Raw genomic sequence first — 15,154 nt, forward strand, 5'->3', positions numbered from 1 at the left:
AGTCGTTCACGCATCAAACATTTATTGAGTGTTTGCCAAGAGCTCACAGTCTCTTCTGTGATATGTTCTGTGATCCCAAATTCTGGGATCAAAAAGGTGTCACTCAGGTCTTTGCTGAGGGATCAGTGGGGTGGAGGGGAAATTTGAAAGGCTTTTAAAGATTGAATAAAGGTTTTTTGTTTTGGTGTGGGTTGGGTTTTTTTGGAGCAAGAAGTGTGTGTGTGTGTGTGTGTGTGTGTCTGTGTGTCTGTGTTTATGTATTTAAGGAAGGAGGGGAACAGTAGCACTTGAATGGGAAACAAATAGCTGCTCTGGTAAAGTGAATCAAAATGCCAAGGTAATTAAAAAATGACACGTGTTTGGGAAATTATGGCAAGTTCCTTGTGGCTTGAGGGAGGCAGCAAAGGGTGGTTAGGGGGTGGGAGTGGTGCAGACAGAGATGCTGGAAGGTAAAGAGCGTGAAGATTATAGAAGACTTGTACCAAGGAGCTCAGACTTTCTCTTGTAAGCAGTGAGGAGTGAGCCCAGAGAAACCTCTAAGCAGGGGAGTGAACAGTCAGATCGTTTTTTGATTAAAGGTTCAGTGCGTGTGTAGTGATGGATTTGAGAAGATGGACATTTAATGAGTGCTTTATACAGGTGACCACAACCAAGGACAAGTCTCCGGCTACGTCCCATCTAACTCTGCATATCTGTGTGTCTTCCCTAGTGACGGTGTTGGCCATTTTCCATGAACTGCATGTCAACCCCGACCTGTACACACTCTTGTTTGGGGAGAGTGTGTTGAATGATGCAGTTGCCATAGTCCTTACATAGTAAGTACCAGAACTTGGCCTGTGCTTCTGTGACCATGTAAAATATGCTTCTACTTGGTGATAATTCCTAGTGGCTTTAATAGTATCTTGTCTGTTATGTCATAGAGATATAGTCCATTTCTAACTTTTAAGGAATTATTATCACAGAAGAGCTCCAAGGGTAGGAACATTTCCTTAGCCACTTAATTTCTAACACCATTAATAAGCTTCATGTTTCCAGCTTATTACAAGATACCACTCAAAGGGGAACATTTTTTTTCACGGTGTATCTATTTAACTGATTCACTCAGGCTTCCTAAAATGCACATAAATAAGCTTTCTTCATTTCAGATCAATATCATTTAATTTTTTTCCTTAAGTCACTTTCCAGATAATAGACTAATAGAAACCGTTGTATTTATACTAATTTTGGCAAATTGGAGATAGAAGTTGAGAGTCAGAATATTCTTTATTTATCAGCGCAAATGTAACACGTTATAGGGACACACACATTTTAAAATCATCACGTGACAAGTAAAAATGATGGAGCTTCGTCTGCTAAGAGTTAATGTAGTTTTCCCTTCATCCTGGAAGAATTTTCTTTTCAAGATGAGAACTAGTATTCTTTCCTCACCTCCCCTTTAGATGCTTACCATTTATATTTAATGAATGACACTTTGGTGGCTTTCACTATGTCAGAGGTCTCTTCTTGCTTTTAGATTAAGACCAACATTTTGGGCAACAGTCAAATACCCTAAAGGAAGGTAGCTATCTAATAATTAAATGTGACAACAAGATTCAATTCAGGGTGTTAATTACTTCAAATGCATTTGAAAACCTATTGCAAAGTAACAAAGGATTTTTAAAAGTCAGATCGCCCGGAGGGGAGTAGGAAACAACAGAGCAGCACTATTTTTTTCTGCCAGCTGACATTTCTTAAGGCTGCCACCCTAAAGGTACCACTGAATTCAGCAACTTTCAAGAGTCTCCAAAAAAACTTATATTTTACCTGGCTACTGAGAAGTGCCTCTCCTGCATTAAAGGAAAATACCAGTGAGTGCAAATTAAGAGCAAAAGCCACGGCAGATTCACAAATGCCAAAGGATGCTTTTAAAGAAACACCAAGAACAATTAATTAAAACATCAGGGATCTTTGTCCAAGATATACTAGTATTAAAGGAACATTTGGAGGAAAAATTTTTAAAAATCTGCTGAGTCCCTCATCTTCACTTCCTGAGCTGCCATGTTGTAAAAAGGCCAAGCAAAGCAAAACGACTAAAGCACAAATGAGCCTTGGGAAAGAATCATGCAGCTACAGCCAAGGAAAGGTTTGGCCTTTCTACTTTCAGCGCTACCATGCACAGTAGTTTTCCACTCAAAATGCAGGCTCCAAGGATGAACGTTGATACTGTTGGGCGCAAGCCTGGGGGGGCATTTGAAACAGTCCATTTAAGATCTCCTCAGGTCAATATGTGGATATTACTGGTAGCGCCTTTTCTACTCCCCTATCCATGCGTTGCATGTCTTAATAAACTGTGTTTCCCACCATGGCAAGGTCCTTTCCTTTCTAGGCACCAGACACTTGCCAGTCTAGCTGAAATCTTGTGCTTCCCAGCTTTGGCATTTCAGGTATTGTGCAGAGTGACCCCAGTGAGTTTCAACTTTAAAATAAAGATAATTCTAAATCAGGAATACTTGACACGGAAACTTCCACACATTCAAACCTGCAAGCTCGTTCTACTACCTGGTGCGTTTGGACTCCACCAGCCTCTTCCAGGAGCTCTACTTAGCGTTAATATACAGCTGTCCCTCTGTATCCACAGGAAATGGGTTCCAGGCCCCCTGTGGATACCAAAATCCACAGATGCTCAAGTCCCTTATATGAAATGGCATAATACAGTCAGCCCTCTCTATCCGTGGGCTCCATGTCTGCTGAGTCAGCTAACTAAACCTCGGATTGTTCAATGAGGAACCCGCGAATACGGAGGGCCTCCTGTAACTAGGTTACCCTGGGTCTAGACTGTCTGTCCCCCTGTGCTGTCTGTTGACCACTTCTTCTTTCACCTTACACAATCCTCCATGTGTTTTACTCCTCACTTTTCTCACTTGCTTCTTAAACTTAGTTTACAGCACGTATGACAATATCTTTTTTTTTAACATCTTTATTGGAGTATAATTGCTTTACAATGTTGTGTTAGTTTCTGCTGTGTAACAAAGTGAATCAGCTATACGTATACATATGTCCCCATATCCCCTCCCTCTTGCGTCTCCCTCCCTCCCACCCTCCCTATCCCCCCCTCTAGGTGGTCACAAAGCACCGAGCTGATCTCCCTGTGCGATGTGACAATCTCTTTTTATACATCTACTTACACGCACATTCCCTCTCCTTTAATGCTGCATCCCCCTCCCTCACTTCCAATTATCTTCTAGTTTCCATGGAAGAACCCTATTTAACAGTCTTCCATGACTTTCAGACCAGGAGTTCAAACATTTGTCTCTCCATTTTTCTCTTCCTTCACTCTAACTTCGCATAGTAGCCAGACACATCTCTCTGGCTTGCAGCCTCATGCCTTTCTTCACAGGTGCAAAGCTCTCTCTTCCTATCTCCTGCTTCTGCCCCATCAAGTTTTTCACCATGTACCTCAGTCTCCTCCTTTGAGAACCACTAGCCCACATGCTAAGTCCCTCCTCCACCTCTGTATGTGCCTCCATCGATTCCTTGCCAGCTCAGCCATGAAATCTTGGGTTTACACATATATTTGCTTTTCTAGATAGTAACTTTCTGAAGATGGAGACTTTTCACTTGAAATGTATATTAAAAGAGCAAATGAAAACCTCCTTTGTATTTTCCTTTTCTCAGTTCCATCTTTGTGTGGTTTTGAAGTTCAAGAATAGAGGTAGAGCTTTTATTGTACCTTGGAAAGGAAAAGACACATTTTGATGTGAAATCAAGTACAGTAAATGACCTAAATCATCAGCCACTATGGCCTTGGCAGTGACTCCAGAGCCTCTTTGGAATAGCCACACACTTTCATTTGTCTTTCCATCTTCTGCAAGCAAATCTCCTTGCTTAAGAACCATCCTCTTAGTATTTAAAAAAGTTTTATTGTTAGTTCTTTGACAGTAATGTGCTCTAGTATTTCTCATTCAAATACAAAGTAATTTAGCCACATTTTAGATTAAATCAGCTTTTCTGTGCTAATTTAAGAAGCGACTAACTAATTATAATACTTTTTCTTAGGTTAAATGTGCTCTGAATTTCAGACAACTAATTTATAATTGAATTTGATGACCACAACTCTTGTACACCGTGGCACGTGGTGGGTGGTGTCCCTAAGGCTTAAAATGATCCAAAATTATCTTAAGATAAAAGTAACTTTATTTAACAAAAAAGTTTTGAAATTAACTTTTCTCTGATCCATGCTATTATTTCAAGTATATAGGGAATGTCATACCCAAATATGTATGTGTATTGGTTCATGAATGAATTCCATGTGATGGATTTGCATTTCTAAAGATGGTGTAACAGACTGTGAAGGAGGGCAACAGATATAATGAAGACATCTTGAAAGGTGTGTGTTTTTGAATCCTGAACAAAGACATTACTTTCAGAGGCACCATGGTAGGGTAGAAAGAGCCCTAGATTGAAGTCAAAAGTGGTGGTGTCAGGAGTGTCACGAATTAGCTGCACAATTATTACCGTTGACATGAAATCAACCCAAACTGGAGTCAACACAAGGGGAGTCTGTGTTGGCTGATGTAACTGAGCAGCAGGAGTAGAAATGGCTCAGGAAAGGATCCAGTGAAACGAGCTGAACTCTCAACCTCGCTCAGCTTTTCAGGGGGCTTATCTCCCTCACCCGGTCACTGGATAGCTGCCAGCGAGTCCCAGGGCTGCATCTTTCTTCGGGAGGATAGAACAAGAATCCTTGTCCCATTATTCCCGACATAAATCTTAGTACACCTTATAGATTCTATGCTAGTCCAGACCCACCTGTGGCCAGGGAAATGTGCTTCATTTACTGTCTCAGGTCTAAGTCACACTGTTCATTAATTCAGGGCAGTAATTGGTTTTACTTGGAAGCACATGAACTGAGACTGGGGAAAGATGGGATTCTTGCTCAGAGTAATACTGCCACAGAAAAGGAAAAGTGCATGCTGGTCAGAACCAAAACAAAACAAAACAGAAGCTAAAAGACCACGACATCGACTTCATATGGCCATAAACTCTTCATGCTTGTTTCCTTACCTATAATATGTCAGAATAGTTGTTCTGTGTACATTACAAAATTATTCTGGGCAATAAATGAAGCAATATATTTGGAAAGGCTCTCTATATAATCTACATAATCTATGCTTATAAATATATATACTTATTATAACTTATAGAGTCACATATATCAATATCTTTCATTGTACTTACACAGATCTCGCTGGTTTCATTGTTACGACTAAAGATAGACCTGCTTCTAGTGAAGCATTCCTTCATAAATATGGCATTTTATGATCCAGTGAATAGAGAGAATAACCATTTTTACGTGTGATTTCCCCCATTAGGAATGAACCACTTAGTTAAGGTACACTGTCTAAAGAACTAGAGGTTGAAGTGTATTACTTAAAGTTATACAGGTACTCACAACCAAAATTGGTATTACTTGTGGAAGTTAATTGGAGGAGGAGAGAGAGAAAGGCAGGGCTAGGTTACCTAAAATGTCACATCTCTCACACTAGGAAATCAATATATATGTGTGGAGTTGCTAAATCAAGAAATGGAAGTATATACATATTATTTAGAGTCATGGGGCAGCCATCGGAAGAAGTAAAACCATAAATGGTTAAAAGGAGATAATTTTGCTATTGTAGGACCATGACAAAGGGGGAAAAGATAATTTAACTCTTTGTGTCCTTTCATACTGTCTGAATGCTTGTGTGTGTTTGAATTATATTTATTTAAAACATTCTTCAGGTGATCAAATATCAAAATAAAAGCCAATTTATTTGATGAGAATAGAGTCAAGCAATGCTAGCAGGCAAAATTCACTACAAATAAAATTAAATGACAAAGGATAAACCAAGGAAAGCAGTTTCAACACACATATTGATAGGTTAATAGTCTTTATAATATATATAATGATTGTTAATCTTTTTAATATACCAAATGTACTAGTTATGTTACCTGAGACAAATTACTTAACCTCTCTGTGCACCAGATGTGTCATTTATAAAATAGGGGTGGTAACAGCACTTATCTCGTTGGGTGGGATTAAACATAAAGCTTCTGGAACAGGGCCTGGCTCATAACACTCAATAAACATTAGATATGTGCTGCTGATATTACTACTGTTATAAAAGACCAGTAAAGAAAAGGGAAGCATAATAGAAAAATGGACAAAGGATGTAAATAATGAATAAGAGAAAAAACAAAAATGGCTGATGCTCCACTAAATAAGATCGCCTTCACTAGTAATAAAACAAATTACATATCATTTTTTGCCTAGCGAATCTTCAAATTTTCAGAACTCAAAAGAGAACAGTCATACCTGGGGTAAATTGGAGTTTGGGGAAATGGGAACCCTCCCACATTACTGAGCAAAAAGAGAAAAGTGATAGAACTTTTACAGAGGCAATTTGGCGATATTTACAGTCATTAGGTTTTGTGAATCCTTTCATCCATTTATTTTATTTCTGGAAATTTATCCTAAGAAGCAGTTAAGGGCATGTGCAAAAATTTCTCCATGAAGATGAATGCATTGATTTGAACAAAAAGTCGTACATAAGTTACTAGTTGGTTGAGTAAATTATAGTGTATTAAGATCATGAAATCCGATGCAGACATTTGAAAAATGATAGAAAAGGAGTGTTGATGTTAAAAGATATTCACAATATATTTTTTAAGAAAATAGGAAAAATTTTAAATGGTGTATACTCTAAGATCTGGTTAAAAAAAAAATCACAGCCAAATTCATGTGTGTGTGTATGCATGTGGGTGTATAATTAGAACACGTTATTATTTATATACAAAATCAGAGTGTTAGGTAGGATCACAGGTGATTTTTATTTTCTTCTATTTGCTTATATATATATGTATTGGAAATAGATTAAACTACTTATGATCGACTCTGGTCCAAAGAATCCCCCGTTAACATACTTGATAATTGGCACTCTTCATTTAAATGCAGATTCTGCAGAGGTTTAAGTTTGAAATTTTTTTCTACCCATGAAAGAGAAGAAAGAGGATGATGATTTGTCCTCAGCCATTTATCTGCGAAACTGAAATATTGCCAGTATTGTACGGAAACATCTTCTTGTAAAATAATTCCACAGTATACAAATGCCTCCAGATTTTCTTAGAGATAAAATAAGAACCTCATTAAACAGCTGGCTCTTGGATGATAATAAATACGTACTAGGTGCCTTTATTTTCTGTTAAGCAAATGCTTACAAGGAAATTTAATATAGTTTACTGAAAGAGATGGAGAAATGGACACCATTTTCTCTTTTTAAATAAGAGTGTTATGCTGCTTAGAGGCTCTTACTAGAAAATGTCATTTCAAGTGTGATACTGGTGAATGCTTGGCACTTAAGAGTGAGTGACATTTTGAAAGACCACATTTCTTATAGTCCATGCATCTTAAGGGAAATTTAGCATGGAAATTAATGGGACGGCTGTGAGATTCCAAGTACCATGCGACTAACAGGAACCTTGAGATGTCATCCAGCCATTTGACAAAAATGTACTGAGGACCTGTATGTGCCAGACTCTATGCTGAGCGTTGGTAACGTAGATGGATGGTCACAGTCACTTATCCCTACTCTAAACAGCTCCTCACCGAAAAGAGGCAACCGATAGCTAAAGCAGGATTTAATATGTGCAACAAAGACTTGCTCTATAAATTATCCCAGAAAATAGCTATGTAGGGATTGGTTCTAAACATATATCGTTAAGGAAATCTATTATTTCTCTTGGTACCATCATCTCTAAGTAGATTACGAGCTCCTTGAACGAAAGATATACTTTTCTCCATCCGCCATGACATGCAGCTAATTATCTGGAAGTTTCTCAACCTTTCAAACACAGGTGGGGACATTTTACTAATCCTCTCATTGAAATACATTCCAGAGGATGGATGTTTAATATTCTTCATACTGCTTCTTCTAAATATATGAAACGCCTTAGTAGTTATCCTCACTAGAGCTACTTCTCCCATTTTACCCATAGCTGTAAACATAGAGGTGATAAGGCGATGTCTCCTTTTGATGAGAATGAACCAAAACTGTTATTACCACCGGAAAGTATAATATTTCTCATGAATCTGCTTAACTTAAAAACAAATTTCTTATATCTTGACACATCTTTCTGAGAGTAAGTCACTTCGATATTTGCCTTGGAAACTGATAATCAGCATAAAATACATTTATTTTGATGCCTGTCTAGATACTGCTGGGATACATAATTAGAAAAAAAAAAAAATTATGGTCCTTTTTGCTTAAAGACTCCTTGCCCTAAGTCAATTCCATGCCAACTTCATTTTTTGGACACCAGGTGGCACCACCTAGCAGGAATGGGACAGTGTCCTGGCATCTTTAAGAAGCTACTGGGAGCCAAAGCTCAGCTGACCTCCAGCATAACTCAGAACGCCCAGTGTTTGCTGCCCACACCCCTGCCTGCTGCTGCAGCCTTGTTTGCTTTTCCTTGTTCCTGATCCCTGGTTCCTGTTTCCTGGCTATGACTCTGGCATCTCCCCTACCCTATCATTTAATGTCCCTGTTCAGATTACTGGGAATTGACATTGACTTTATCCTGTGACTCCAATCCCTTGCCTCTCAGATTAGATCTGACATTTACCCACTGCTTCTCGGGAACTCAGAACTTGCTTTGCTTCATGTCAAACCACGCACTACAGACTGAACTACCAAAAATAAATAAATAAAAGAAGTCCATATTGGGACTTCCCTGGTGGCGCAGTGTTTAAAAATCCGCCTGCCAATGCAGGGGACACGGGTTCGAGCCCTGGTCCGGGAAGATCCCACATGCTGCGGAGCAACTAAGCCCGTGCACCACAACTACTGAAGCCGGCGCGCCTAGAGCCCGTGCTCCGCAACAAGAGAAGCCACCGCAATGAGAAGCCCGCGCACCGCAACGAAGAGTAGCCCCGCTCGCCACAACTAGGGAAAAGCCCCTGTGCAGCAATGAAGACCCAACGCAGCCAAAAAATCAATCAATAAATAAACTTAATAAATAAATAAATTAAAATTTTTTAAAAAGAAAAAAGAAATCCATATTGATGGTTTCTTATCTCAGTTCCATTTATACTTTAATTTATTGGTGTATAAGTCAGATGTAAGTGCCAGAAACCCAGTTCAAGTTAGTTTAAGCAAAAGGAATTCACTGGCCTATTTAACATGAGTTGGGCTGACTCTGGGCATGCCAGGATTTAGGGATTCAAATGTGGTTGTCTATTCTTTCTTTTTCTTTCTTGGCTCTGATTCCCTCTGAGTGCTAGTGTCATTCTCTCCTAGTACAGACAGATGACTGCACAGATAGATGACTACGAAGTAGGAGAGAGTGACCTATGGCATCTCCAGGCTTATATTGTTCTAGTTCAAAATAACACTTAATTCTCCCAATATTTGCATATCAGCCACAGAGAAGGACTCCTATTGGCTCTGCTTGTATCAGAAGATCACCTCTAGGCCAATCACATAGTACTCTATGGAAATTAAACATGGTGATCGGCCAGATCTGAATGATATCCCCATCCTGTGGCCAGTGGCATGGAATCTATTATTAGAAGAAAGTGATTGGAAGTCAAGTTTAATCCCAGAACAACAACTACCGTATTTCACAATAATGGAATGTTCAGAACATAATGAATTGAAATGAAGCACATAGGCCCTATGCCTTTACAAACTTTAAAAAATGCTTTATCTATCTATTTTTGTTTTTATTTCCATTTCTCTAGGACATGTATACACTACCAAATGTAAAATCGATAGCTAGTGGGAAGCAGCCACATAGCATAGGGAGATCAGCTCGGTGCTTTGTGTCCACCTAGAGGGGGGGATAGGGAGGGTGGGAGGGGGAAGCAATAGGGAGGAGACATGGGGATATATGTATATGTATAGCTGATTCACTTTGTTATAATGCAGAAACTAACACACCATTGTAGAGCAATTATACTCCAATAAAGATGTTAAAAGAAAAGTTTTATCTAAAAAGGCAAAAACTCTTTGCTAAATGTAGAATTGATTTGAAGGAGAGAAAAGGAAATTCCCCAGGTGTACAAGGCAAGAGTGGGGAGATACCACTGTCAGTAGCCGCATGATTTTGTATAGGATATAAACTCAGAGGTTTTGGAGCTGGAGTCCCACTTCCATGTGGAAATCAGAGCCCTTTCTCTTGTAGGCTCACTCATGATAATAAACTTGAGCAAAGTTCTTTGAATAAAGCCTGGATTCTCAAAGTGGTCCCTCAGTCACAGACTCTGTCCATCAGCCTTAAAAAATTTTGAGGAAACTTGTCATTTATCTGGATTTTGCATCAGAATCCCTGGCCTGGGAAGTTGTGTGTAGGAAATACAAACCAATGAATTAAGATGAAAAGATTTTAGGACTATTGAAACATCTGCCCCAGCATTATTTCCATTTCCTTATTTCTGAATATGCTAAACTTCTCTGAAGTGATACTATCTCAACCCAGACACATGGAAATCCCACAGAAAAAAAACAACCCTTCCTGAAAGTAAATTCACAATAAAAATTTACAAGCCACAAAAGGAAATAACTCCACTATGAAGAAAAGTCAGGAGGTAAAAGTAAATCAGAAGAACAAGCACCCTAAGGAACTAAACAAAAATTATAAAATCTTGAGATATATTATAAAATAAGCATATTAAAATGACTAAAGAGGTAAATGGAGGAACAGAAAACAAGTTAGGAAAGAATAATGCAGATATCGACATTAAAAACTAAACGGATGAGATAAATGTCCTATTAAATGCAGCTGGTTAACCAGAAGATAAAGTTTGCAAATGACCCAGAATTCAGAGCAGAATTAATCTGTGGCAATATATATATATTTTTTTGCGGTATGCGGGCCTCTCACTGCTGTGGCCTCTCCCATTGCGGAGCACAGGCTCTGGACGCGCAGGCTCAGCGGCCATGGCTCACGGGCCCAGCCGCTCCGCGGCACGTGGGATCTTCCCGGACCGGGGCACGAACCCGCGTCCCCCGCATCAGCAGGCGGACTCTCAACCACTGCGCCACCAGGGAAGCTCAATCTGTGGCAGTATTTGAAGAGATAATGGATGATAATTTTCCAGAGTTGAAGAGAAAAACTGAAACATATTATGTCCAGAGCTGGAAAAATTAAAACTAACCCACATCCAAATATATTATAGTGAAATATGAGATCATCAAAGACAAAGTGGAAATCTTAAAAGCAACCAGAGAGGAAAGATGAATTACTTACAGTGGAAAACAATTTGTACAGTAGAATAATATGTACAAATTTATGAGGGAAAATAACCTACAAACAAGGTTCTAAATTCAACTAAAATACTATTCAAGGGAAAGAATGAAATAAAGACATTTTCAGGTGAATAGAGTTTACCACTCATAGATAATCAATTATAGAAATAAGAAACTGAACTCACAAAGACTTGGGAGGCAAGGAGTGGTGAGCAAAGATATTGGTGAAACAATCATAAATCTCATAAGCAATGACTGTGACAATAATGATGATTAATGGGGAGGGGTAAATTATGGAAGAAACAAGCACTATGTTATCCACTGCAATATTCAGAGATAGTGAACATTGAATGATAGTGAACTGAGAGATGATGGATGGTATGTAAAAGAAGTGGAGATACAGCAAAAGAGCTGTTTTAAAGCAATCCAGTTTTCACTCAAGCAGCCGTATTTATCGAAATGTTTCTCAAAATGGTGCAAGAGTCTGACAACAAATAATCTTTTTTAGTTTGGTTTAGAAATGCTGCAATCAATGTATACTTCCTCTGAAACTTTAGATAGTCTTTAATAATTTCAAACTGTACGAGGTATTTCTATACATTAGGAAGCTGGTAAAGTATCTTCCCTGGGATCCCTCCATTTTTCTGTTGAAGATTATAGGCTGTATCCTTTGTACCTCTAGTGTCTCAAGTGTGGGACTCGTCATGTTCTCTCTGGAGGCTGTCCTTCATCTTTCTCATTGTCTTCCTACTTTTGCTTACTCTCTGTTCTGATTTCCTCATGTTCTCTTATTGTCAGATTTATGATCCACACTAGGAATTCATCTATTCAGTTCTTGCCAATTCCTGAGAAGAGGTTACTTCCATGGGTGGAAAGCAGGGGACGTTTTCTACCACACCAGCTCTTGATATGCTGTGTGATGGAGATTCTTTTAAAAACTGTTCTTTATGTGCACAAATGACTGTGAGCTAATGTTTCAGGCAAAAAACCAGTCTTGAGAGAGAGTTGAAAGAGGTAGTTCTGTCTTTTGATATACATTGTCACCATGTCATAGTAGTGCCTTATTTATTTTAGCCCCTGTTTGAAATTTTGGCTCTCTCTCTACACTGAAGAACCTGGTGATGTTCTCTTGTTTAGGCCTGGCATGACCAGCCATGTACTGAGAGAATGATTTGCACTAAGCCAAGTATGCATGAGGCAGAGGTGGACACCAGGGTGCTGATATAATAAACACCAAGAAGTTACTGACCCATGGACCAGACTATCCATGCTAGCATGATCAGCTCATTTTCTTTCTATAGTCAAGCTACTTAGGAAGCTGAATCATAATCAGCATCCACTTTATTAATTCACCACAGGAAATTACTGTCACCGGGATTTCAAGTACCCCAAAGATCACATGATAAAAGCAGTATTTCCTGTGGGCTGACCTGCATATAAAGACAGATAATATCCAAAGGGTTGTATGCTCAGCATGGGGACAGATGAAGGGTAGATTGATGAATCAGATGTTTATCTGCATCTTTCACACAAAAGGTATTTTTTTTCCCAACGGAACTTGGAATTTTGAAGTGGTAGGCAACGGCAAACACTCCCCAAATCCATACCGACGTTTAAGACAATTTAAAGCTATTCTATATTTGTTAGGATAACTAAACCTTGCTCTCTCCCCACTAGATAAACCTGGGATGGTCATTTGCAGTGTTTGATTCTGTGATTCTCAATTCTTCTATGACTAGTCCATCCTTCTTCTGATTGATACATTGCACTTTTGTCACTACACATGAATGCCTTTGTCTCTATTTAATGTCCTTTAATATCTGGTGGGGGAATTAGTAGTGATTGTCTCTCCTTCTCTGTGTTGTGACCAGTGGCATACATTCACAAGACAGTGGCCTAGTGATCGAGGATAGTTCATAACTAGGTATCAGGGACATCTATGAGAAGAACCAATCATGACTTTGGCTTCACGTGACGTAAGATTTCCAACATTGCCAAACTGGCTTCTCTTCATAACATGATCTAAAACACTACACATTAAACTTTTGGGGAGGAAGTCATAAACTTCTTTTAGAATCTGGAGAAAGCTATGGCTCTCACGTCAGAGAGAGGGAAGTGTATCTAAACAAAAAAGACAAAACTGTGTATTTCAAGAGCTCTGGGTTAAGATTTTTTTTTGTCCTAAAGCATATTTTCTTTCCAATGTGTTTAAGCTTGACTTCTCATTCTGAGCAACCAAGAAAATGCCTTTTATTTTAGGTGATCAATTCTGAATTTTTTTCCCAAGAAAAAAATTTCCAGACAACAAGGGGTCAAATCAGTATGCAATCATAATTTTAGTCTAAATTAAGAGCTCTCTCTTGGCCTGGAGAATATAATCTGTTCATGTTATTTGGGCTCCATAATGAATTTCCACGGCAGGCTTATTGCAGGTTTTATGTGGGCTCTGCCTTACTGGGGCATGTAATGCTCAGGGAATCTGATTAAAACTTTGGGAAGGAGCAGCTGTTCAGCCATAGAGGGTGAACTCAGGACCCATTTTTCAGAGCATGACCATAATGCCTGATACCCTGGCCTGCTATTAGATGATAAATGAACTGTCTTTGAATGCCCAGCTCCTGTGTTAATAGCTTTAAAAGATCGGTTGTTTATGGAAAAGAAGTTGGGAGCTCTTATTAAATTTCCTGTCCCGGGGGTCCTCAAATACATCACTTTTTTTCATTGCCAGAATGACAGGCAATGTTGAAGGGAAAAGGAAGAAATTCTTCCAGTATTTAGGTTGCTCTTCATGGGTTAACATTGAGAGTGTCTCATTTCAAAAGATAGTGGAGTGAGTGCCCAGTGAATTCTTTGATGAAGTGAAACACATAAAATCCAGACCACATGCTTGCTGGCATTATCCTATAGTATCAGAATCGTTATGTAATTCCATCTGATTTTTCTAAAGGTACTTAATTCAACTAAATATATGAAAGTCAAATTCTGGAGCCTGTGCCAATTAGCTTATTTCCAGAATGACAGCTAAATGGTCAAATTTGATCTAATGCCATTGATTGAGCATGCTATCCCTGATGCCATTACATTAAATCCTGACCCCAATATATTTGGAGGTTTATCCTTTTTTATCTTTAACCCCATCCCCACCCTCATCTGCCTACTTCGTTTTTATGGACATTAGAATATCTTCAAAGCAGAGTTAATTTTTCATTATGTGACTATTGAACATTTAGAGTTTTAGACATTGCCTATTGTTCTAACAGCAGTCTGCTTTTAGCCTTTTCATTAGCATGTTTATAAGAACAAGTTGTGAAAAATAAGAAATATACACATGCATGCATTCAATTTTGTTTTATTAGGAGTTCTGGTAAAAGTTTTGCTGGAAGAATTTTAATCTTAGAACATACCTCATGTGTGGATTGTGTGTTTTACTTTCTCCACGAAGAAGTGAAGGCTGGGCTGCGAGTCTGGATGATGACTCTATCATTTACTAGCTTTATACCATTGAGCAAGTCAGTCAGTTTCTGCAAGTCTGCTTTCTAATTTCATCAAGATAGCAGCCTCAGTATACACATCTATCCCAATTTAAAATATAAAAATCTGTTGGGATTTTAGAAGTGAGATTCCACTGAAGATATAGATTATGAAAGCAATAAGATCAGTGTATTGGGAAAACAAAACTGTAGAAAACCAAAGCCCAAAACATGTATAATTATTTACTAAGTTGGGATAAAAGACTATATCCTGAAGACAGGGATAAGCTGAAATTTTAAAAGCAAAATCATACAAATTTAAAATATAAAAATTAAAATTAAATACTTAATAGATGAGCTGATATGATTGTCTACTTAAAAATACAAGCGACTCAAGTGGCAAAATTTAGAGAGCTCAGA

At 38.5% G+C, this 15,154-nt stretch overlaps 1 protein-coding gene across 1 annotated transcript in view; it reads left to right on the forward strand.

Annotated features, from left to right (window-relative positions):
- The window catches only part of SLC9A9 (solute carrier family 9 member A9), a 563,642-nt gene that overhangs the window by 211,180 nt on the left and 337,308 nt on the right, over positions 1-15,154 (forward strand). The window contains exon 6 of the mRNA XM_024131833.3: positions 710-815. Coding sequence (XP_023987601.1) covers positions 710-815 — 106 coding nt within the window. The remainder of the gene's footprint in view (positions 1-709; positions 816-15,154) is intronic.

The sequence above is a fragment of the Physeter macrocephalus genome, chromosome 1, assembly GCF_002837175.3.
Source record: "Physeter macrocephalus isolate SW-GA chromosome 1, ASM283717v5, whole genome shotgun sequence".
Taxonomy (NCBI): Eukaryota; Metazoa; Chordata; class Mammalia; order Artiodactyla; family Physeteridae; genus Physeter; species Physeter macrocephalus.